Source organism: Molossus molossus, unplaced genomic scaffold (assembly GCF_014108415.1).
Source record: "Molossus molossus isolate mMolMol1 unplaced genomic scaffold, mMolMol1.p scaffold_m16_p_1, whole genome shotgun sequence".
Taxonomy (NCBI): domain Eukaryota; kingdom Metazoa; phylum Chordata; class Mammalia; order Chiroptera; family Molossidae; genus Molossus; species Molossus molossus.
The window spans coordinates 223,466,082-223,491,340 of NW_023425344.1; the positions used below are offsets into that span (position 1 = coordinate 223,466,082).

Here is a 25,259-nt window from a genome sequence, read left to right on the forward strand (position 1 = left end):
CTGCTGGGCCTCCTGCCTTGGGCTCCAGAGCGCCCCCTCCAGGCCGTCGCAGCATTGCCTCCCCCCATTTCCTGAACTAGTTTCAGTTTCTTTTTTTTTTTAATCCTCATCCGAGGACATTTTTCCATTTTTTGTACAGAGTGGGAGGGAGAGAGAGAGAGAGAGAGAGAGAGAGAGAGAGAGAGAGAGAGAGAAACATCTATGTGAAAGGGACACATCAAGTGGCTCCCACCCGCACGACCAACCAGGGCCAGGGACAAACTGCAACCGAGGTACGTGCCCTTAGCGGGAACCGAACCCGGGTCTCTCCGGACCGCAGGCGGACGCTCTAACCGCTGAGCCAAACCGGCCAGGGCTGGTTTCAGTTTCTTATAAACCAAAAGAGTTTTCCCTCCCCCTCAGGACTGTGAGTTTCTTGAGGTCAGGAACTTCACCTTACCCTCTGTGCCTCATCAGAATGGAGCTCAGCGCACAGATACACCTCTGCTGAATGATGAGCAAACGAGTGAATGCAGATGCCCACTGGTAATAAATACAGGGCACTGCTCGCCCTGCGGGAGTCCTGCCCCAGCCTCCCTAACTCATGCAGCTCTCTCCCCGTCAATCATCACAGCAGCGCTGCGCGTGGCCTCCGGCAGCTGAAGTTCACATTTCGACAGCTGGACTGTCCCCAAGGTACCTTTTGCTTAAACACACTGGGTCTGGCCCTTCAGCATCTGAGGAGAAGACAGACACAAATAGGAGGTGACACAGTCACCTCAATCTCACCTGCTCCAGAAGGAGCCCATGGTGACCCCCTGGACCCCCTCCTGAAGAAACATGGGAGAAGCAAGCTGTGTTTAGAGAGATATAAGTATAGCTTTTATTTATTTTTTTTAAACCAACCCAACATTTCCACTGGCAACTGTCAACATAGCTTATGACATGAGCACTGTTTCTTTTCAGTTATTTCTTTTTCTTAAAAAAATGTGTTTAAAATTAAACAGGTGTTTTTGTTTTTCATTTCTTGTTTTCCCCTTAAAAAATGTATTTATGTCAATGCAGAAAGCCTGAAGATCTGTGGCCAGTTTCATGGTGATCTCGTGTGTGTGTGTGTGTGTGTGTGTGTGTGTGTGTTTTAAAGCCAGGTCTTTTCAAAATGTGTTGGGAGAAGGTCTAGAGGGCACGGCGATCTCTTCTTCTATAAACTCGGGCTCCATGGGGTTATGGCAGCTAAGATTCCTCCTACTGGGGTGAGAAACTGCCCACAGGCTGGATGAAGAGCTTCAGGGGGGTTAAAAACAAGCAGGAACATGGGAGACAGGAGGAATTTCCATTCCCATCTTGTGAAAATGCTTTCACGCGTGACCTGGGGGTCCAGGAAAGGTGAAAGGAGTCCCTTGTTTTCTTACAAACCTTTAAGTTTCTGCATTTCCTCAAGAAATATAGTCGGACCTCTCAGTACAGTGCACCAGACAGTGAGGGGTAGTGAAGCAGACCTTTCTCAGAAAAACGACATTTTAAATATCTTTCCCCTTAAAGACCTCACTGGTGGGACATCCCTTCTCTCCTGCCTCAGACATAAAGCCAAAGATACTCAAGAAGGCTAAAACCCCTTCGTTCCCCCAGCTGCACTCTTTGCCACATAACATTCCTATTGTTGTCCCTTATCTCCTGTTTGGTAGGTCTTCCTGCAGAAGAATGAACACAGACATGGGCACCACCAGACAGAATCTGAAAGGCTTGGGCAGGGAGAGAACAACAACTTCTTTCTTTAACCATGACTTTGACCTAAGCAGATAAAGCTCCTCCTGCTCCAGCCCCCACCCCTGTTCTTTAGTGCCCTGCGTGGGTGGGCACACTTACATCCACCCCACGTCATCAGTCTACTTAAGAATTCAGAGAAAAAAAGGAGATGGAGGACAGGTCCTCGATGGAGCCGAGAGACAGCTGTCACCCAGCGAGACTGGGAGAATGTGTCTGAAAATGCACGCCTCCATCCATCGGCTCAGACCTCGGGTTCCCTCACAGCACCTCTGTCACCAACATCAGAAAGAAAAGACAAAAGGAACAAACGATGAGCAAAACCCGGTGGAGAAATGAAAGCAACCACGACAATGATTACAATGAAAAGACAACCCCAAACCAGCCACGTGGCTAAGACTTATTTTCACGTCCGCCAGGTGAGTGAGAGAACAGTGTTGCCTCGAATTGGACAGACAGGAGGAACCCTGCTCCCCAGGAAGGGAGCAGCACAGGGATAATCAGAAGGCGAACTAGAAGACGGTGAAGGGATCTGACCTTGGCTATAGGTCAGGGGCATGGGTGAGGAGATGGGTGGAGGTGGATTTGTTGCTGTTGTTGGTTTGCACTGAATTAAATACTTGGTAAAGTGGGTGTTTCCTCCATTCTTTTTGATTGAGACTCTGCCCTTTCAGATCACCGCCAGGGTGTCAGTCGGGTGAAGTTCCCGGGGCTCAGGTCTTGAAGTTGCCTCTCCAGGGCTGCTCATCCCGGGGAGGTCCCTGGTGGGGAAGTGCCCTTCTCTCGGAGAAGTCCTAGGCCTGCCCCGCTGGAGGCCTGGTCTGTGGCTCAGAACCCCTTGATGTAGCAGTAGGCCTCCAGCGTGGCGAACAGTATGTAGAGGAGCCACAGGCTCACAAAGAGCCACGCCGTGGCCAGCTTGCAGCCCCGCGGGCCGCCCAGCTCCCCGCCCAGGTGGGGCCGCCGGCGGTACAAGAGCACGCTGATGCAGACGAACGCGAAGATGGTGAAGAGGGTGACGGAGAAGGCCAGCGTGCCTGCGGACACTTGGAACTCCTGTCCCTGCATGGCCCAGTAGATGGCGGCCACGGACCAGGCCAGGCCAATGCCCAGGAAGACGTTGACCGCGTTGCTGCCCGTGACGTTGCCAATGGAGGCGTCGGCGTATGCGTCCTGGACGGCAGCAGCTTTGCTGGCAAACATGTCTGGAAAAGGACAGAGACACGTGGGAGCTGGAGGGAGGCTGAGATGAGGAGGGCCTACCTGTGAGGATGTCCGAAGGGCAGCTCAGCCATGGGCTGCCGGCAGGAAGGAGAGACAGCTCTGCTAGGAACAACTGCATGGCCTTGGACCAGTCCCTTCACTTCTCTGGGCTTCCCGCTCCTCATCTGCCGGAATCTGGAAGATTTCTACAGGCCTCTCTGGTCCTGATATTTACCAAGTGGGTTTAATGTTCCCCTTTGACTCTTTTTTTTTCAGTAAGGAGAGTTTGCTATCCCATAATAGGTCCCCTGGGAGCCTTGACATCCTGAGAAGTTGCTTAGAGCAGATGCCTGATTGTAACCATCACACGGGGCATTTTACTCACGTAGCAGACAGGTCATTGCTCAGGGCCCATGGGCTCAGCACTGTGCTAGGTGCTGCTGGATTTGCAGGGACGGACACGCTGGGATGCCGTGACGAGGATGTGAGGTGAGCTGTGCATGCAGGAAGAGGGGTCTCTGCCTTCGCAGTTAGTCCATGAGTACAGGGCTCGAGAGGCTGTTTGAGATGTTGGCATGGACTGTAGGCACTGGAGGGACTCTCGGGGACATCTAGCCACGCTTTGGTTTTACGAGTAAGAAAAATAAGCATTAAGGCATCTACCCAAGGTCAAGTAGGAAGTTAGCAAGAGATTTCATCCTAAAATGCTCACATAAGGGCCCTTTGCGTATCATCATCCAACATCCAAAGAGTTTTAGCCAAAGCCATGGAACTAGCTGAGACCATAGCACAACCTTCGTCAAGCCCCTAAGGCTGCCCGCTGTTCGCTGGACCAACTGCAAGAACTTGGAAGTGCCCCAACCTGTCCCCACTGTCCTGGCTTGCTTCCTGGTTGCCAGTTTTCTCAGATCTCCCAGAGAAAACTTCTTGCCTTTTCTTGCCTATGACCTTGTGTTTTTGCCTCTGATCTTCTGCAATTTCTGTTTCTTTTCCCTGTATCTGCTCCTTCCTCTCTGATGGTTCTGGTCCCTCAAGACCTGGAGAACAGAGACCACAGGGCATGTCCTCCACAAAGCCTTCCCTGGATCCTCCATCTAATTTTCTACCACCTGATGCATTTCCATAACAGCCAAACCTCTTGCATCCCCAATGTATAAATAATCCCATCGGTCTGTGCTGTGGTTTTGGGGAAGAGGTTCTGCTAGCGTGTGATGCCCATTCAGTTACTCTCCAGAAGGATTTGTTTTCTTGGTCCATGAAGGATTTCCCTGGGTCCAGACAGCGGAGTACTTACTGTCTGACGAGATTCAGCCTAACCCTCCTGTAGGAGGATGCTCTATCTTCCTGTAGCAACTGGGAGGCCAGCAGGAGTTCAGGGTTCAAGTAAGGAACCTGAGCGAATGTAGCCCCTGTCCACCTGCCTATGGCCACTCGTCCCTGCAGCCCAGCTTACAGACACCTCTCTTGGCAGCCACCCTTGAACCCGCCTGCTCAGGCCCCTGCTTCACACTTGTGCTTTTTCTTCATAGATCTTATCGAGATCATTTCCATCATAGTTGAGTGCTCTCCATCACTGGATTATAAACTCCACGTGGAGAGGAGAAAGCTGTGTGCCTCGCTTCCCACTGTAGCCTCCGCAACTAGCATAAGACTCTGCCAGGCTCAGCAAAAGTTTGTCTATAGTGGACAAATAAATGCATGCCTGTTCCTGTCCATCTTCAGGTGTTTGTAAGAAAGAAAAAAAAAAGAGTATGTAATTCATCTTACGAAAGGACAAGAGGTCGCTAAGCTTCCTTCACCTGATTGGCTGGAAAACACTTTGTCCCCACAGGTGCCCCTAAGCAGAGGCGGCCAAGAGTGCTCATGGGCATGTCCACTGTGACGTCTTCGAGCAGACGAGTCTTGAGACTCTTAGGAGCTGCCAGAGGGAAATGGAAGAACGATATCTATATTCTTCTAACTGTTGTTCGTGGCCTATTCACGTCAGGCGGAGGTTAAGAAACTGGGTCACTTACTTAGGCGGGTAACTTAACCTCTGTGGGCCTCCATTTCCGCCTCTGTCCAGTGGGCACAATAACGGCTCTACTGGGCAGGGTTTTGGTGAGCCTTGCAGGGGTGAAACATGTAAGCTGCTTAGTCCCAGTCACATCAGGTCCTCGAGAAATGTTAGCTATCATTAGTAATGTGATCATTAATCTCTGGCTGGCTTCTGTGTACCTAGGGGGAGAGCCTGCTATGCTCCTACCTGAGATGTCAGGAAGATCACGAGGCAAAGGGTAGGGGCCACTCAAACCCAGCAATATTCTCCTAGCAAAGCCAAGCATCCCTCACTCTTACCTGGCACAGAGGTGCCACACGCCACGAAAACAACAGCTGTGACGGAGTCCTTGAGGCCAATGGTGCAGCCGAAGTGGGAGGCCAGGTCCCCGATTATGGCCGTGAGCATGCCGATGATGAGGATGGAGACGACGAAGCAGGCCCAGCCGTTGCAGTACTCCGTGGGGGGCACGCAGGCGAACAGCACCTTCCAGAAGACGGTCAGGAAGTGCATGACGTAGTCGAAGCAGGACGGCAGCCTCTCCTCGCCCGACTCATCCTCATCCTCATCCCCTGCTGGGGGCAAGAGAAACAGGCCCAGGAAAGGGCAGTGAGGTCGGATCCCCGCTCTCGAGAAGGTTGAGTCTAACCCAGATCGAGCACCGGCAGCGGGGGAGGCTCCAGCGCGCTCCTGGGCAGCTGGTGCAGGCGGGGCACGGGCACCGGGTCACAGCTGAGAGAGGAAAGTGAGGAGGGGTGCCCCACCGTCCATTGGAATGCAGGGCACAGTGGGGCGGCGGGAGAGAGAGGACAGGGGAATAAGCGAGAGAGAAGAGAGGAAGAGCTGACATGGAAGAACACGAGAGGGCCGAGCAGAGGAGGAGAGAGAGGGGGGAGCGGGCTGCATTGCTTGCCTAGGTGAAGAACAGCAAAATCAGTGGTGTGCCCACTCTTTGCTGGACTCCAGTGGGGCTCCTCCTAATTTTCCTGACATGACTGCCGCAATAACCTTGTGGTTCTGGTTGTTCCCTGTCCCCAGAGGGGTGGCTGTCATTCCAGATCATGCAGGCATACCAGAGAGTCAGTGCCGTCCCCCAAATATCCCCTGGGACAGAGCAGGGCTGGGCTCCGTTTGTCCTTGCCAGGCGCTGTGGGCAGACTTGCCCATTCAGCAGCCCGGGAGGAGAGGATGTGCTGAGGCACGCTGGCGCTCATCAAGGGCGACCTCTGGAATGTTCTGACACAGCCCGAGGAAGCCGGGTTTCAAAAGGGCAGGCGTCAGGACACTTGGGTTCCAATGGTAACTTTGCCGCGTTGAGAATCTGTAACCTGGAGGAAGTCACCTCTTCTTTCCGAACCTCAGTTCCCTCATTTGAAAAGGGAGGGGGCTAGATTATGTGGCCATTCCATTTATTGTCTCTTGAGGGGCAAAATAAGGTCATCAGTGCAGGAACCGGGAGTATCAGAAGCAGGCGACGTGCAAAGTGGGGCAGCGGCGGCGGGTGCCCTCTCTTTCTGGCTGCTCTGCAGAGGCTCTGGGGCCTCGGGAGATGGCCCCGTGGGTTGCTATGACAACAAAGCCTCATGAAAAGAGAAAGGCAGTACAAGTGGTGCTGAGAGGCAGTATCGGCAGTGGTGATGGGAGCCTTGGCACCCCCATTCCAACAGGTCCGGGGGCCTCGGGGGCCCCGGCTGTGCTGCGGGTCCCCACTGAGGGAACCTGTCAGCAAATGCCATAGGACAAGTTTGGGATCATCCCGGGTGGAGATTTGTCAGACACACAAAGCAAAGATTTTATAAACTCCAGACCCCACACTGCTAAGTCAAAATAGTCCCCTGTTTTACAAACATGAGGACCACAGTAGTGAGAGGAAGGAATGATGGAAAGCAGAATGTGTGGAGTCTGTGTTTAGTACCAGACTCTGCTTACTTTTCTGAGAAAGGGAGGATGAGTTCCTTCTTTGGATAAGGAAACTGAGGCCCAGGTAAGATAACCTGTCCCAGTGCGGATGGCAGAACCAGGACCTGAAACCAGAGATAGCCATGCTCTTTTGGTTATCCCAGGATTCTTTTCCAAAGTGGCCCAGTGATGCCCTGGCCAGTTGGGCTCAGTGGTTAGCATGTGGGCCCGCGGACCAGAGTCCCGGGTTTGGTTCCTGCTAAGGGCACCTACCTCAGTTACAGTTTTCCCCAGCCCTGGTCGGGGTCGTGTGGGTGGCAACCAGTCGACGTGTCTCTTTCACATGGATGTTTCTCTCTCTCTCTCCCCCCCTCTAACCCTCCCACTCTATCTGAAGATAAATGCAAAAAAAAAATGTCCTCAGGTGAAAACAAAACAAAACCAAAGTGGCCCAGTGACACAGACAAACAGCTGGGACTAGAGCCGGGAAGGCTGGACACAGAGGCCTTCCCAGAACCTGGCGGGCTCTTGACGTGGCTGTTTCGCCCCTTCTCTGGTGTTACCTGCTTCTCCCAGCAAGGCCGTGCCCACCTTGAGGCCCTCTTACCTGCACTTACGGTGATGGCCTCCATGAACTGGTCCCTCCAGGAATGGGTCCCCACAACCAAGGCCAGATTTGTCTTCTTGATCAGTTTGTCCACCGATTTCTGTCAGGAGATAAAAACTTGGAACCATGAGGCTGCAATGCTCAGAACTGCTGAGGAGTCTGGTGCTTCAAGGGCGTGAAAGACGCCCTGCGTCCCCGGGTGCGCCGCATGCAGTCTGCAAGCCAGGCCTGGAATGGTCCTGGGGCTACCAGCGGGGGCCATGCTTCCATTTCCCTTGTCTTTGGTTGTGACGGCTGACACTGGATATTTGGAATAGCATGAGAGAGAACAACGGTCGTGATATCAATATACCCTGCCCCGGAGTAGCACATTGTAGGGTCTTTGCTTTAAAAGAACGGTTCAGCCATAACTATGCCACACCTGCAGGCGGCAGCGCCCACCTGCCCCACATGCTCTGTCCTGTGTCCTCACAATGTCCCTCAGACACAAAACGGCCAGTATGGCAGCTTCACAGACTCAGTGGTGAAACTGGAACAGACTCTGGGTCATCTGCCTCCCACCCCATGACTACATTATTCAATTAGATCTCACTTATGGCCTGACCTTGAACTCAAAGGACTCTTCAATGATGACCTCTATTTTGGGGTGTTCACCCAATACTGGCTTTCCCATTTCTGCTATCCTCTTGGCTTCCTCTTCCTCCACAGTCAGCTTCCTGTCTGTCATCTCTGCAACGAAACAGAATCAGATGGCTTTTAGCACGTTCTCCATTCCCTACAAGTCTACAGCGCAAGAGTATTAGGCCTGGGCAGTGGGCAGAAAGCAAATAGCTCTTGGGAATAGGGGTTGTGCATACTTTCTGGTGCCTCTTTCTATAGAGCACTGAACACTTTATGACCATCAGGCCATAAAATAAAATTAAAAATGTAGGCCTGGAATAAGTACCCCTCTTTCCATTTTATACCTCAGTGGGCAACCTGGCCCAAAGACCTTCCGAGAAATACCTCCGAGCGAAATCCCCAAGTGGTTTGGTGAGATATAGGAGAGATGGGGACAGATCTCTTGACCTTTACCAGTTTTGAACTGTTGTGCCTGACTGTTCAGCTCCTTCGTGTAGGAGTTCGTGGAGGTCAGGGGCATCTTCAATCCCAGGGTAATGCCCACGGGCTCGTGCTAACACCTGATTCCAACACTCTTGGCACTGTCCCCTTTATAAAGGAGAAAGAGGGGATGCTTCCAGGAACACCTGCATTTCATACAAGTGAATATTATCCTCACAATGAGAAGCTTGGAAGATTCCCCCCAAACTTCATGATTTTCCGATGAAAGAGCCCCAGGAGCCCTATCGGAGACACACATTTCCTCTGGAACACATGTATTTGTTCCTTTGCCTCCTTCCGAGGCACCTTTGTCACCCAGCATCTTGACTCATTTGCCAGTGGTCCCGTCGCATGTTGAATGCTTAGAAAATGTTTCCACTTCAGCTGGAGAGTTCATTTTAAGACCACTTCACCATGAAGACGTGTTTTCTGGAATGGAGTGAAATCGAGACTGCGTCTTTTTATTCCCCTTTGATTAGATAATCGCTCTTGGCAGCCTGTTTTTTCCAGAGCTTGTTTAAACATTTTCCCATCCAAGTCCATGATTCCTACATGCAATTAATCCTTGTACTCGGTTCTTTAACTGCGTTCATGCCACACAGTGAATATTCCAGGGGGATCCTCTGCTCTTTGGATAATCTCAGGGACAAAATGGGGCAGAGGCCAAGAAGATCTTCTTTTCTGTCTTGGGAATTGCTGGAATGTGGGGAGGGGTCAGTCTCGAGCTCGTGCGGTTGCAAGGAAAGGAATTCACCGAATGGACTATATGCCACAGGTGCCAGTTACCAAGCAGAGAGCCCGTTATATAGAAGGATGTTCTCAGTGGCCCTGAATGAAGATGGTAAGAGAGTACACAGAGGGTTCTGGCACCAAACACAGAAGGCAATTCCAAAATGCTTGGGAGCTGTCCGTGGTGCTGTCCTAATAGTGTTGGTGATGGCTTTCAGAAATAATTATTTCTCAAGGTCCTGTGTTCTTCTGTACACTTCTAAGTCGGCAGACACCCTCTAGCAGCCTGACTTATTTGATTCTTTAATTTTGAGTCTCCTATTAGTTAATTCTGAGGGTAAATCTGAGTATATCCAGGGTTCTGGCTATGAAATCAGCGATCCTAGAAGCCAGACTGCAAGCCATTCTGAGAAAAAGCCTTTGGAAAAAGACACAGATTCCTTAAAAGCATGGGTACTCTCTTCCTGTACCCGTGGGCTTTGGCACCACAGAGCAGTGGCCACTGCGGCAGCGCTGGTATTCCTCCACTCCCCTCCTGTCCCCATGTCATACTTCACATGTGCCACAGGAACTTTATACCAATACAATGAGCTCTCTAACGACATATAAATGTACCCGTCTAACCCCTTGTCTAGTGATCAGTCTAGCAGTACATCCATCTGGCAGGATATTGATCAACCAACTGACCTGTCCACCCCTGTAGCGACAGTCAGTTTTTCCATCTAGCTTTTCTGTAGAAATGTCATTGACAAATAATCAATCCTCTATCTTTGGGTCTCCCTCAGCCCCAAGAGGTACTCTCTCTCTATGTATATAATATCTGATTCCATTTAAATCAGCTCTCATTTAGTGTCTTGGTTTTGTAGCAATTCCTCCCCTCTTTTATTTTTGTAATAATCATCCCTTAAGTTCAAATTAATTTCTTGAGAGGGTGATAAGTCTCAAACCTAAAGACCACAGTGGTTCTGGTCACTTGTTTATGTGACTTTTCAGAATTTCAGGTAAAGAGAATAAATGGCAGGTGATGTTGATGTTCAGAATGACTAAATAAACTCTCAAATCTAGAAAAAGGAGGGGGAAAGAGGGGCAGAGGGAGGGAGAGGGAGAGAGAGAGAACAGGATGAAACACTGAGCAAATATTGGAAGAACAAAGGGCTTCCCAAGCCAGACAGGGACAAACTGTGTGAATGCTGTGCGGACACCCTCAGAAAGAAGGGGGATGATGCAGCCGGCGCTCCCACTCCAGGCCCCGCAACGGGGTGCTGTTGCTCAGAACGAATGTGTTTATTCTCCATCTTTCCCCGCCAGGCATTGCTAATCAAGTCTGCCTGTCCTTCCAGGAAAACTCAAACAGAGATTTACATTTTCCAGTGACTATAAAGTCTAACTAGGGGTTTCTAAATGTAAGGTTTAGTGGGTTTCAATAGGAAGATCTAGGAAATAACAGTCTTTTCCTTTTTAAGCTTCCACTGGTATGTGCACAAATATGCTAACAGTATAAAGAAGCTTAAGTTAAATCACAGTCTTTGTTGTGCATGATTGATGGGAGGTGGAGGCAAAAGTCAGAACAAAGAAGCCTAAATACCTTCCCAGGCAAGAGGATGAGTGAAGTGGAGAAGGAACACCTGGCGCTAGACGTCAATACCCTGGAGACGAGTGGAAAAGATGGGCTTGGAGGTAGTCCTTATCCTACTGGTATAAAGAAGAAGCAAGAGGCCAAGACAGCTGGAGTAATTGTTCCCTCAGAAAGGGGAAATGTAGGGGTTTGCCTACATTTTTTGTCTAAGGCTCTAAGGAGGCAAATGTCCTTACTATGTACACTTCCCCTTTCACACCCAGGGTATAGCCTGTAGGTGACTTTGAACACCAATACATTCTATAAGATGCTTTGCCTCTTAAATGACTTGAATTTTACATATGTTCAAAGAACTTCTAAAATGTTCTTTCAAAATCTATCAAGACACCTTGTATAGCTTATGTTGCCTGTACCACGAGCTACACTATTGCTGGATGTGATGGCCATGTTTTCCTGTCTGCTCGCCGTTCGATGTTGATCATTGGATCCCACTGACTCGAGCACACTCTCAGAGCAGCTGGATATCCTACAATTGGTTCCAGATTCCACATGAGAATCTCTCTAAAATAAAATCTCCAAAATTGCTACTCCCAGCCAGCCAATTATCCCCACCCTGCCCCCATGATACCTTCATTCTTCTTGTTGTTCATGGCACATGTGATGTCAAATGTCAATAACAAATAAATCAACGTTCTAGCAGCTTACATCTCAGCAGTGCTAACATGGAAGATCTCCAGGACCAGTAGGATTCCAGATTCTTTAAAAATTGCTTTTCATGTTCTCCCAGCAGCTCCTGATTATTTTTCCCTGGATCACTCAAGATCAAAGTATTTTCTTTCCAAACCCATCATAGTCCTTTTAGGAGCTCTGACTCTCATCCTCTCCTGCCTCCCATGATATGACAGACCCATCAAGGCTCGGTAGAATCTATGGCCCACCATCCCTTCCTGGTCCCAGAAAGGACCTGCCTATGCCTTTGCCCTCAAACACCGACGGAAATGGTGCTCAAGGAATTGCCTGTTTGCTTACAATTACTTCAAGTGAGAAAATAAATCTCGTGGTCTTTAGGAGAACTTGTCAGGTTAACTTGAGCTTCCAGTTCCTACTAAATAAATCACAGGACATTGGTCTTAAACTAAGTAACAGCACTGGCAAGAAGTAGAAAAGAGGGGGCAAGGCACCTCTTACCTGGTGACAACAGGAGCGCTGTGTGCAAAAGGGTACCAGACAAGGGGAAGAAAGAAAAGGAAAGAGCATTAAGGTCCCATCTTGAAAGTGCCCCAGGTTTTGTGTCGCAGCAGCACGAGAAGCGGTGAGCTTAGTAGGTGAGCGCGCAGGGGCACATGCGAAGGCAGCATTCGGAGCATGCGCAGCAGCAGCAGCGAGAGGTGTGAGCCGCTGGAGAGACCGCTGAGCACCAGGGCCCGGCAGTCGTGAGAGTTTTCCCCACACCTTCCCTGCAGCTCTGAGGGCCAGGGATGGAGGAGAGAGGATGGGGGAACCAAGTGGGTGAAGCAGAGACAGGGCTGGTCATTCGTGAGCTTCTAAGGAATGAGGTTATCAAAACCATTCTGGAAAGGAGTGAGAATCCAGTTGCCTTGAAAACTGTATACAGGTGGCAACCCTGCCAGAGCAGCTGGCTTATCCGTGGAGAACAGGAGCCTGGGGCTTGAACGGGAGCTCAGGGCACTGAGTAATGGAGAACAAGAGGGGAACCATGCCCCGCCCGGTATCTCCTGTCACTAACCTCATCCTTGGGGCATGCTCAGCCTCTGAGTGCCTATGACATTTTCATGGCCACAGACGGCTTCATAGCTACCATTCAGCCAGAACTTTGAGTTTCCCTGAAAGAAAGACCTGCAGGGCATTTTCCTCGAGTGGTTTATTTGTTGATGTTTTATAGAGGGAGCCTGGAGGTCGGGGCCGAGCACGCCTACCGTTATGTAGCACCTGCGCCTAGCGAAGTCACGGCAGCTCGTAGTCATTCAGTAAAGGTTTCGTATTTGCTGGCTGTTAATCATATTTGTCATATCTCCTGTGGTGCTGCATCTCTGGATGGTGATCTTTTTGTTCCAGAAAGGACAGGCTAAATAAGAGTCCAGATATTCTGGACCAGAGAGACTGACGTATTCATAGACTGAAAGATGTTTGTAGATGGGAGATGACAAGCTCAGATCCCTACCTGGGCTGGGAAGCTGAGGTAAAGATATTCCCCACACAGGTTGTCCCCAGTCCCTGAATTTATACTTCTGCTAACCCCTTTTAGATTTCAAGGTCTAAAAAATTTAAAAAATTCTTGTGACCCACCACATTTTCATCTTGATGGTATCTTAACTAACCCCTCACTCCCTGGCTCTTGTCAAACAAAAGCCTGGAGATGGCCTGCCATATGCTCCCCGTGGCTGGTGGAGGCGGCCGAGGAAGGAGTGGGAGTGAGGGTGTCTGCGAATTGTTTTTTCTAAACGTCTGTAGGGATGCAACTCAGACCTGTGATCCACCATATCCCATATCCACAGTCCCTGAAGACACACATGGATCCAGAGTGATTATAGTATAAATGCAGGGAGAACAGCAATGGACTTTTTCTGGTTTCTCCCATATGGAATTCCAAGGGGTTGTGGATCAATGGACCTCCTCACTACAATGAGATAGATGATAGATAGATAGATAGATAGATAGATAGATAGATAGATAGATAGATAGCAAGAGAGGTTGTTCATTCTGCTCCTTCTATGGATCTGCATGGAAGAGCCCCTCCTGGGCCCCACTTCCAGTGGAGACCAGAGACCCAAACATGTCAGTGTACCCAGGTAGGCCAGACAAGGGGCAACTCTTTCAAAAGACCCTTGCTGCCCTGCTTTTCCCTCAGACGTACCTCCCAACACCAGGATCGTCCCTAGTACAGCCAGATGGCTTGCGGTCAGCTGGAATTTCACTGTTCTCTGCTCTACATGAACCTGAGACTTTCAGATGGGTTAGTGAGTTGCATCTAGCCCAGCTTTGAGTGACACAGTATCTCTCGGGTGTTTTTCCTGCTGCTGCTGCTGCTGCTGCTGAGAGAGGCCAGAACTGAACTTCCACCTGCACCGATCCCCAGGGGCAGGTGAGAGTCGTTATCCCTGCTCAGACACCTCCGGGACAAGCAGGAGACAACGCAGCCCTGTGAGTACCGAGAAGCACAGCTTGTCAGGGTGAACCCACGAATGTAGTAAGAGGAGGCACACGCAGACCCCATTCTGGGGGTTAATTCTTTCCCTTCCCCCCTGAGACCTTTCATGTCCAGGCCCGGGCCCAACAGCCTTGACTGTGCTCCTCGGTGTTGCTCTCAGAAGTCTCCTTCTGGACCCAGTACTTACTCTGCTCCTGGGCACTGTGTGTCCTAGTCATCCTCCCGCTTCCCCTCCCCCAGCTTGTCCAACTCTTGATCTCACCTCCGACATCTGTTCTGTTGCCAAGAATAGAGTCTCCTCCTCCAAACCCAGCCCTGTACTTCTTGAGCATGCGGTCGTCATTTGGCCATGCAGAGAGGATGCTGCTCTGAATGCCCGAGACTCTCCTATGCAGCAGTCATAATGAAAAGCAATTTCCACTGTGCTGTTTCTCACTCCGAGAACAGCAGGAATTCTAGAGATCGGGATGGGTTTTCACTTGATTCTGAGTCTAGACAATCAAGCTTTATGACCTTTCACCTTATGGTCTGATGCCAAAATATGGGAAGAATTGAAGAAACCTCAAATTACCCCTACAGACAATAGAGCAGGATGTCAGGAAAGAGACATATTGGCACCTCTCATCTTGCCATCTTGGTCGCTGGGAAGAACCGGGGGGCTTATCACACCGATGACTTGATGAAATCCTCATCTTCTTACCTACGCTAGCACTAGGCTCCACCAGGGCTTCAATGACTTCTCCTCGGTCAGAGAATCCAGTGCAGCAAAAGGGGGTCCTCAAATATGGAGCATCCATAGGTATTCATGTTTGACCAAGGTCTGTCTTAGGGCCCTCTCTGTCCCGCTGCCAGCAGGGTTTGTTGGGGAGATGGAAAAGAAGAGTCTCTTTACTGGTGGAATAGTCACGGGCAGACTTCCAACCCATTCTTCTTGTCCGGAGCCACTGCCTTCTCTCAGCTGCCCTGCACGATCCTTTTGCCACTTTCGTTTACACCTAAGCACTTGGGACTCGCAAATTGATGCAGCTGGTGCCTGCCGCGTCCAACTACTCAGGAAGGTGCGGAGTAAATGCACGAGGGAGGTGGGAATGAGGTGGGGCCGGTGTTGAGGCAATTTCTGAGAATATTCTCAGTGGCAGGCCCTGGAGGGTTGGCAGGGATGCTGTCCGGGAAGCAGTGGAGTCAGAGGTTTCTTTTTCCTTTCCTCCAGCATTCTCGGGGAGTCCGGCTCCTGGCAGCATCGGATTGGGTGGCCGAGGAGAAAGTGAGTAACAGAAGATGCAGAGGGCTTCTGCTTCTAGAACACCAGGTGTGTCTGAACCAGTGTGGGCATCGAAGCGGTCAGCCTGCAGAGCGAGTCCGTAGAAGATAATGAGAACTGATCAATCCTATGGGTCTGAGAAGACCTGTCAATGAGCCTTTGGGAGTATAGTTGCCAAATCACTTAGATCTGTCCTTGGGTGAAAGGCCTTATGATGTTCTTTGTCATGTGACTATGAAGTCATTGCAGAATAATCACCCCTTCTGACAAACAGGGGGTCTGTTTAATCTTCCATGAGGCTCCCAGCAGCATATGTCTCCTGCAGGGCAGTGTGAATGTCTCCCTCTTGGTATTTCCCAAGGGCACCCTTACCCATTCCCACGTATATTCCTCCAGCACTGTCAAAGTAGTGGCTTCCAATCATTTCCTTCAAGGGAAGAAATATTTTTTTGCATCTACCTTGGTTGCAACATACTCAGTCCTGGGAATGGAACCCTGGAAGGTATTCCAAGATGCACGTCCAGGGGAAAGATGAGGCCGCTTCTCTGGTGTGGGATAAGGGTTATCTTGGGATCTGAGTGATATGCTCACTTGCAGATATGAAGCAAAGGCAGCCTTCTGTGAACCACTCAACACCTGTTTCTCAAGGATCAGCACCAACTATACCATATAGAGTCCCTTCTCCAATTGGAAAAGTCAATACTGTGGACCGGCCCAATATCCATCCTTCTCCAGGGCTCTCTGGCTAGGGATAGTGCCCTACTTGAAACCACTTCCTTCCCTTTGCAGACTGTCAATTTTCTGCTTTAAAGATTGCATTATCCTGTAGCCTGAGTAACATACCCTACCTTGGACTAGGAACGGAGGTAGAATGGGGTGGGGTGGGATGCCACGGGGAGGAAGAATAGCTCAGAACTGCAGATTATATGACGACCTCAGAAGCAAGCTCTCTCTCAAAGAGCATTCAGAGGCTGTGGCCTCTGACAAATGGCATACTTTTTCACGCCATGGTCTACCCAACTGTGAAATAGCCAGATAAAACACTTACCTCCATGAAGGGCAGAGGGGCCTATGGGACACTCTGCAAGTGAATAACCTGCCAAGCACTCAACAGAGGTTGGGGAATGCAGCGGAAAAAGGTCAAAGCATCATTGCAACATGGGCCCCAGCCCCCCTCAGACCCTCCCCCATTCAATCCAGGCTAGAGAGTGAGGGGTGGGAGGGGAAGAAGGCAGGGAAGGGGCACTGGCATGCATTGCATCACATTCCTTTCTGTTCCTTCTCCTCCCCACCCACCAAGGAGTGCCCCCATTTACGGGTTATAGTGGGTGTGTGTGGGCGGCAGGGAACAGTGCAGGAGACAGTGGTAATCAGATCATTGGAGCACAAGGCGGAAGTAACTCATGAGGGTCATGAGGAGCTGAGGCTGCAGAGCTGCCCAAAAGGTGGGAAAGGAGGACTTGGAAATAAGCTAAGGCTGAGAAGGCAGAGATGATACCGAAACAGGGTGAGAGCGAGAATACAGGAGGGAAAAGAATAAAAAAAGTCTGTTGGTCAAAAGGAGGAAGGAGGAAAAGGGACGAAAAACGGGGAGAAAAAAATATAGTTGCATTTTGTTGTTGTTGCTTTTCAGTTTGTTTAAATTTTTTTTTCTTTTTATTGTTTTATTTTACTTTTTTTTTTTTTTAAGAATCTCACACCTGATATTCCACGTTCCATCCATTTCGGTTCACCAAGGGCAATGAAGAAATTCTCTTGCCTTTCGTATTCCTCCTCATCTACTATTTTAACCCTTATGGTTTTCCTGTAGGGACAACAAGAGAGAGAGTGTGTGTCGACTGGGTCGGCAAACTGGTTGGTCACTTGGAGCACAGCCTTTAAAATCATCCCCCATCACTCTTGGCACATGCAGCCTGTCCCGCCACGGTGGCTTTGACAGGACTAAGGTGGATCGTATTGTTCTTATAGTTTTAAAAAAATGGTCTTAGCTTTTCTTGTCTCCTTGGTCATAGTTGTCCTTCTGGGTGAGAGGGAAAGAGAGCCAGGAGGCCAAGAAAAGTGGGCAAAAAGAAGAAAGGGATCCGGGAGGACAGAAGGGGATGAAGGGAGAAGGGTTGATGGTGGGGAGGAGTCATTTTAGATCCTGCTGATGTTAGTAGGAGGTGAGTCGGACAGCACATTCCACTGGGTGTCACATGGTAACGGTGGCATTTCTTCGGGCAGCAGGTAAACTACTGGTCCACTGGGAATGACCCAGGCCCCTTCTAAACAGGAAACATGTCAAGAGTACCTAGCTAGGGACTTGCTTCCCTTCCTTGTGTCTATACCCACTTCGTACGAAGCCTTATAAGGGACACTTTTAAAGGAAAGTACAAACAAGGGAAATGAGAGAGACAGAGAGAAAAGGAGGAAGGTAGAATTTTATGAGCTCACAGGGCTTCCGTGGTGGAAACTACAGTAAGAATGTTTTAATCACTATGTGATACAGGACTACTCCAATATTTACACCTGGTCACTCCTGGAAAAGTGTGAAGGAAATGATGGGAATCATCGCCTTCTAAATCGTCTTTGGACTTCTATCATACCAGGGTGGTGTCGCCCAAGCCTGGCTTTCTTCGGTGCTGATTATCAAGAGTCCGAGGGACAAGGTGATGGAGGTTTCTGCTCATTTCTGAGTATCTCAACAAAGCATTGTGTCTTTTAAAAACAAGTCACTGGGGAGTCAAAGTTCTCTGGAAAACTGCTCTCCTCCAAAGACTGGCTCAGGCCTCTCATCATCAGAGACATTGCTCCGTGGGCTTGGATCTCCCTGTGTGGCTTCTCCTGGTCCTTCACGGAACCACAGTGGGGTTGGTGGGTCCCAACAGTGAACGCGATTTCTCTCTCTCTCTCTCTCTCTCTCTTATCTGGGACCTAAAAGCTTTCTAAAGGGCAAAGAAGTGCTAACAAACAATAGTCTAAAATGTCTAATCAGAACCTCTGATGGTCCTATTCCAATCTAAAGACAGGCTCATCTTTGCTATCCATGAAGTGCTGGGCTGACTGTCTCGGTTTGTTAGGAACAGGACTTGCTGGTGTGTGTGTGTGTGTGTGTGTGTGTGTGTGTGTGTGTGTGTGTGTGTGACGAGTACATTTTTTGGTCACATTTCTAGCATTTTTTTGGACACTTTGCTCAGTGGAAAAGACAAAACTAATGGATTGTCAAGAAGCATTTTCTGGGATTTCCCTCCAGGCCCCAGACCCTGGGGCTGTCCGTCAGCTCTGAGCCTGGCCTGCAGGGATCTGCTGTGGGATGGGACCGGCTGCTCTGTGACCATGGGCGTGGCCTGGAGGAACATGATCGACAGTTCTGCCAGGGAAGGAATGTTGCCTCCAATACCGGCAGCTCCTCCCCACACAGATTCATCTACCCAGAAGAGAATTTTCTGACCTGCCTATTAGAGGCCTGGGGCAGTGTATGGGGTCATTTAAGTTGGAGGCCAAAGCTCCATCCACTGAGAAGTCCTGTGACTTCTTGAAGAAGCGTCCACTCAGGTCAGAATCATCTTTCCCACTATCGTAACTCTCTGCTGCTACATCGAGAGGCTCCTCACAGGGAAAACAGAGCACTGCGGGTAGGTCTTGGACCTCGACCTGGAAGCCAAACCTGTACCTTCAGCTCAATCAAGGTCAGGGAGAGAAAGGCACCTTGAGAGCAGGGATATGACTGATGAGGTGGCTCCTACGGCCTGCTTTGGGGAACGGGATGAACTACAAAGAGAAGCTACATCTAAAGAGTGGTTCTCGATGCTCAGGAACTAGAAGCTCAGCCCTGAGAGTAGCTGTCCCACGGAAATTCGTGCCGGGAGCCTGGGCGAGTTTCCCAGGGCTGCCTTCCTGCCTGGCGCCGTGCTATCCGGTGTTTTCCTTTTCTGTACATGAAGCCATTCGGGAGAAGCAGAGAGACTCACATACGATACTCTCAAGGCTGTGGCTGCTCTGTCTCTGTCTCTCTCACTCTCTCTCTGTCTCCCTCCCTCTATCTCTGCTTTTCTCTCTTTCTCTGTTTTCCCCCATATCCCTTTCCCCATCTTAAAAAAATTACCATTGGCTCTTGAGCATCCCTCTTACGGATACCATGTGACAGGCTGGCAGATGTTAGGGCACAGCTGGGAGCAGAGAGGAGAGGGAGAGAGGAAAAGAGAGAGCAAGAGAGGAAACAAGGGAACGTGAACTGGAGAGGTAGAAGAAAGGGAAGGAGAAGAAAGGGAAGAGGAGAGAAGAATGTTAACGTTAGTGTGGAGGACAGGGTACTACACCTTTCTGAAAACTCATATCCACCATGCGGGGGCCCATCATCTCAATGAAGTAATTCTTGTTTTTCTCATACTCCTCATCATCAATTACCTTGATGTGAATTGTTTTGCTGTGGATGGAAAAATAAGTATCATAAGCAAGGAGTTGGGGGAGGGGGCAAGCCAGCCAGGAGAAGAAACAGGAAGAGAAAGAAACAGTGGAAAGTTCCAGAAAGGTCAAAATTCGCCCAAACCACAGGGGCATGAAAGAGAGGGGCTGCCCCTGCTCCCTTCCAGCCTCACAGGGCTCCTCCTGAGCTTCGTGTGGCTTCACGGCCAGACTCGAAGACTGGAAAGAACACAGGCTTTCACGTCAAAGGTCTGGGTTCTGGTCCTGGATTCGCTATGTGACCCTGGACAAACGTGAACTGGTACACGAGCAGGCTAAATAATGCTTACACCATCCCAGAGCAGTTCAAGAGCAATAAAATAATATATATATATCATGGCTCAGGCATTTAGGTCGTCCCGTAATGCTTGCTTCCTTCTGCCTCTTGTTTTTGGGACAAGGAAGAATTAAAAAATAAAAAATAAAATTTTTTTTTTAACTTTTAAAATCAGCTGATGTTGATCTGAAAGCTTTATTTCATAGAAAAGGGGTGGGGTTGGCCCGTGGGAGTCTTGCCTGAAAACAGAACTTCTCCCTTTCCCTCGGGCAGTGACTGTCACCGGGAGGCCAGGGGGCCACTCGGCTCACGCTGCACTTTCTGGTAATTCACGAGCCTCAGAGACGACCCAGGCTCTCCGCAGCTGGGATCAATGACGTGACCAGATCACATTAACGCCAGCGCACTGCACTGTGATGAGTTTATAAATCCTACAGCGATATTGTGACTAGTGCAATTATCTATATATATTTTTTATTAAAAGGTGTTATTTTGCTAATTTAAACATTGAAAGATATAAACCAATTTTAGTAACCATATTTTGTATTTCTTCTTTTTAAAAAATATTACTAGGTGCTTCAAAAATGAAGATAAACCTAGGCCAGGCCTCTTCCAACCTTTGCTTAATGATGGGGACATTTCAGGACTGCGCTACAGTCAAGATGTTTAGGCCCGTCCCAGGGGGTGAGATATTGCTGCACCAGGGGTGGCAGACATGGAGCCGAGTCTCCCCTCAGCAGTGGGAAAGAAGGGGCCACGCGGAAACCCTGCTCAGCGGCCTGGGGCACGCCCCCTTTCAGACTCCAAGACCTGGCCTTTGTGAAGACTGAGGCCTTCAGTTCCTCCCTTCATTCTTTGCTATAAAGCAGGACTGTCTTTGCATTCTGACTTGGGACAGCCTCTCTGCTCCCCCTGGGCCTTTTCAGGTCACCATCAGGGCTGGGTGTCTACAGAGCGTCCTCTGTCCACACTGCCGATCTGCAGAAGCGTGTGGGTTCACTGCTCCTGAAGTGGATGCAGCAGCAGTTACGAACACACCCTGGCCCCAGTGCCCAACGCTTCAAAAACAAAGACTCCATACCCTCATCACGTGCCACACCCACGCCGGTCACGGACACACCTGGCTCACCACCCTAGGAAGGTGAGTGTTCAGTGCTTTGGCCTTCCTCCCTCCAGAGCGGTGGCACTGGCAACGAAGACCGATGCCTGGGGTCCAATCTGGCCCCCGCCTCGTGTTAGCTGGGTAACATGGGGCAACTCGCTAAAGCTTCCAAGTCTCATTTGTCAAGTGGAATACTAGTACCTACTTGTCAGTGTTCTTAAGAGATAACCCATGGGAAGTGCTTGACAGGCTGCATGCCCCCTAGTGAGAGTTTAATAAACAGCAACCACTGTTACTAAGAGCAGTATGACCTGGTTGGTGGTTTGAGAGTAATACATAAGGGGATCTTATCATTTCCAGCCAACCAGTAAAAAAAATAAAGGGAAATTAATAAACAGAATTGGTGGCCCAAGATATGGTTCATGCTGCAAACAGAACTCAGGTCAATAAAGGGTTGGCTGAAACAGGAAGCTAGATCCCCCACGGGTGGAGGGGTTTGGAATGTGAAGGGTGGCAGCATGGAGAGCAACTCTCATAATCTCCCAAAAATCTGGCCTTGTGCCCTCGTCAGCAACAAGCTCTGGGCTGGATCGATCACATGTCATAAAACATAGCCTGACTCATGCTTCTTGTGATTTTTAGTGAGCAGGTAAACAGATTAAGAGAAGCCACTGAAAACTTAGTTGAAGATAGGGAAGTGAGGACAGACATTAGGTCGTCGTGGCAAGAGGAATTTGAGTTAGCTAGCTAGAACCACTTGTTGGAGGGGGTCGGGGTGGAGGAGGCAGGTGTGAGACTCCCTCGCTGAGATCACTCATGGGGAAGGCATCACATCCGTTTGAACGTACATGTCACCTTGCCTGGAGCCTAGAGAAGTCCCTCGCAGCTCTTGAAAACCGAGAAAGTTCCCAGTTCTGCTCAAACCACAAATGAGGCCCACGAGCATTTAAATTCAGTCAGAGTCACCCAGCCAGGGCTTGAGTTCTCTTTCCAAACATCTTCTTCCCTGTTCCAGTCCATGGCACCGTCGTCTATCAAATCGCTCAAACCCCAAACCTGGCATCAGCCTTGATTCCTTCCTTTCCCTCCTCCTGCCCTGCTCCCACCTCCAACCCTAAGTCATTTAATCTGCCACCATCTTTCCCTCTGTTTTGACATGGATCAAAATATCATTACTTCTCCCACGGACGTTGCAACAGCCTCCTAAGAGATTTTTCTGCTCCCTCCATTCTCCTCTCCCTGCAAACCCTTCCCTGCATAACATCCAAGGTTACCTATTAAAAATGCAGTCCAGGCCCACTCATACCCCCTATACTTGGATAAATACAAAACCCTCACATGATGTAGGTGCTATTGGCCTCTCTGACTTCACTCGTCACATTCGCCCCTTGGTCTTGGTTCCTCTAATCAGATCCTTCCCGCGCAGGGCATCAGCCTTGCTGTTCTCCATGTCCGCTTCTTTGCTTAATTTCACTCTTTGAGTCTCCACATATGTGTTACCTCCCTGGAGAGGCCTTCCATGGCCACGTCATCACCTCTCCACCATGGGTCCCTTTCCAGCATGTTCCATCTGCTCGTTCCCGTCAGTGCCCTAATCGGGGCCTGAAGTTAGCTGGTAGCTTATTAACTCGTTTACAGTCTGTCTGTCCACACTAGACTGTAAACACCACGACAGGAAACTTGTCTCTTATTTGCCACTGCAGTGCTCACGCCTGCTACAGAGGAGGCCCTCCCCCAGCGAGGACTTGCTGAGTGACTAATCGTGAATTTCTCACGCTTGAGGCTTCATGAAATCAATCTACTTTGCCATTTTGTAATAAAAATCCAACGTAATAGGGACAAAAAAAAAATATTTTGAAGGCTGCTTTGATGGAATGCCTAAGAATTCTCAGTGAGGCAAGGAGACCAGAGTCCCAATGTCATTGAGCCACACTCTTAGCTTGTTAGCATACTGTCTGTCCAGTCTGTGGGAGAGCTCTCCAACAAGCTGCCATCTAACTTGCAGGTTTAGGCTAGGGTTTGTGAACCCTATGTCCCTCCCTTCCCAATTCCTCCTTCCATCCCGGTGGCACTTACTAAATGGTCATGGGGTCAGCGTATCCCGAGCAGCTGCTCCTTGGGCCGGGAATGCTCTCCCAGCCTCCAGGGCTGCCGGGCCTCTCCTCCGAGCCTTGCGGAGGGAGGTGTCAAAGCATGCAGCATTCCCAGCTGAGATCTGGCTGTGCTGCTAGGGAAAGATGCTCCCAGGAGGTCTCCCACCAACAACCCAGACGGGATTAGAAAACACATTGCTGAGCTGCCTGGCTGCCTCGCAGAGCCTTTCTTTGCATTGAAGACACCCAATTCCAAATCAGTCCTCTCTGTCCTCAGGGTGCTGCAAAGAGAAGAAGCTGCTCTTCAACCACGGAGTTCCTCTAGGGTGAGAGGGGGAGGAAGCAGTCTTTATTTGTTGAATGGATGAATGGATGAATGAATGGATGGATGAATGAATGAATGAATGCTACACTGGAGGAGGACCTTGTGAATTTCCCTTTATGCAATGGAAGGGATGCAAGATAATACCTGCATTTACATTATACTCAGCACTATGAGAACTTCCCTATTTCATGCTTATTTAAACAGGGAACATACCTATTATTACTTCCCCTTTACAGATGAGATAGCAGATGCTCAGGGAAGTCAAGGAACTTGCCCAGAGTCACATAGCTAGTAAGCAGCAGAAGTGGGATTTTAACATATGGCTCTATTACTCCTACAGCTACCTTCACATAAACAAGTGGGCACTCTGGGTGCCATTCCCAAGCTGTGGCCAATCGAGGAACCACAGAATTCTTCCATTTACATTCAGGAGCAGGAGCAGATAATAAGTGGATGTGCCTGTGCACCGCGGTGCGGGGAGGTGGCTTTCTAACCCTGTCACCCTCCCTTGCTAGAAATAATCTCCAAATAATCTCTGACTCAGTGACCTCTTCCCTCCTGGTTCCTATTAAGTGACTCTTCACCGTATCAAGAAGGGCTCAGTTTCATCATTTCTAAATGCACCCTGGCTGCTCCTGGCCAGCTGACGCTCGTGAGCTTCCTTGACCCAGGGCTGCAGAACGGAGCTGGTGGGGGAGCTTTTAGCCTTCCGCGGGGGCCTTCAGCAGCCTCGCCTTTCTGTGTGGGGCTCTGTTTTCAGTCTCTGTCTTCCCAGTTGGGCACCAGCAGCTCCCATCTCTTCCTCTGGCAGGTTTTTGGCTCCAAACCAGGACAGAAAAGCCCCTCCCACCTCCAACCACATCCTGACAGCCCGGCACTGACACCCTCCCGCCCCTACCGCGGTGTGGGGGAAAGGCTTCTTGTCTGAGAAGGCTTAGGATGCTTCCATTTATTTTCTCTAGGAAATAGGGTCCCTGAAAACAGCGCTTCTCAAACTTTGGTGCCCTACGTATCCCCTGGGGATCTTGTTGGCATGGAGATTCTGGTTCAGCAGGTCTGGGGGTGGGGCCCGAGAGTCTGCATTTCTCACAAGCTCTCAGAGTTTGCCCACGCTGCTGGTCCGGGGCCCAAGACTCCTTGGAGAAGTCTCTCTGACTCCATGAAAAACGTAGGGAAAAGGAGGTAGCTGCTCAAATGCTATTGCCAGTTGGGGAAGGGGGGCTGGAATTCACGTGGAGCATTTCACCCAAAGGCTGGAGTCATCGGGTCATTCTGACACTACATTTTGAGAGGGACGCTGGAAGGCACCCAGAGTAGGGTGGCTAGGGTGGCGAAGGGCCCACGTTTAAGTGGCCTGACTAACGTTCATGTGGTTGCTTGCTTTGTGCCAGGCACTGCTCTGCTCAGGCACTTGATTAATGTTGACTTAAGCCTCACAGCAAACCTGTGAGCAGGGACATGCCAGGCAAGTGCTATGCTCTCTGCACGTATCATCTCATTTCATCTCCACCATACCCGGTGCGGAAGGTACTATTTTTATCCCCATCTTGTAGATGAGGAGCCAGAGGTGCAGAAAAGTGACGGCACTTGCCCAAGGTTGTAGTTAAATAAGCGGCAGAGCTGGGATGTGGGTTCAGACCGTGTGGCTCTAAAGATTGTGCTTCTAACTGGGATCTGATCGGTGGGTCCAGAG

At 49.9% G+C, this 25,259-nt stretch overlaps 1 protein-coding gene across 4 annotated transcripts in view; it reads right to left on the minus strand.

Annotated features, from left to right (window-relative positions):
- Positions 1-834: 834 nt before the first annotated feature.
- SLC8A3 (solute carrier family 8 member A3) overlaps positions 835-25,259 on the minus strand; it is a 148,126-nt gene continuing 123,701 nt past the window's right edge. Inside the window, exons 3-8 of one of the 4 annotated variants that reach the window (XM_036270132.1) lie at positions 17,027-17,130; positions 12,085-12,102; positions 8,095-8,219; positions 7,491-7,590; positions 5,284-5,559; positions 835-2,948 (exon numbers count right to left, since the gene is read on the minus strand). In XM_036270132.1, the coding sequence (XP_036126025.1) occupies positions 2,572-2,948; positions 5,284-5,559; positions 7,491-7,590; positions 8,095-8,219; positions 12,085-12,102; positions 17,027-17,130 (1,000 nt within the window). In that variant the 3' untranslated portion in view covers positions 835-2,571. Of the gene's footprint in view, positions 2,949-5,283; positions 5,560-7,490; positions 7,591-8,094; positions 8,220-12,084; positions 12,103-17,026; positions 17,131-19,624; positions 19,694-25,259 lie in introns of those variants that run through there. The other 3 variants (XM_036270135.1, XM_036270141.1, XM_036270137.1) reach the window with 3 other exon arrangements.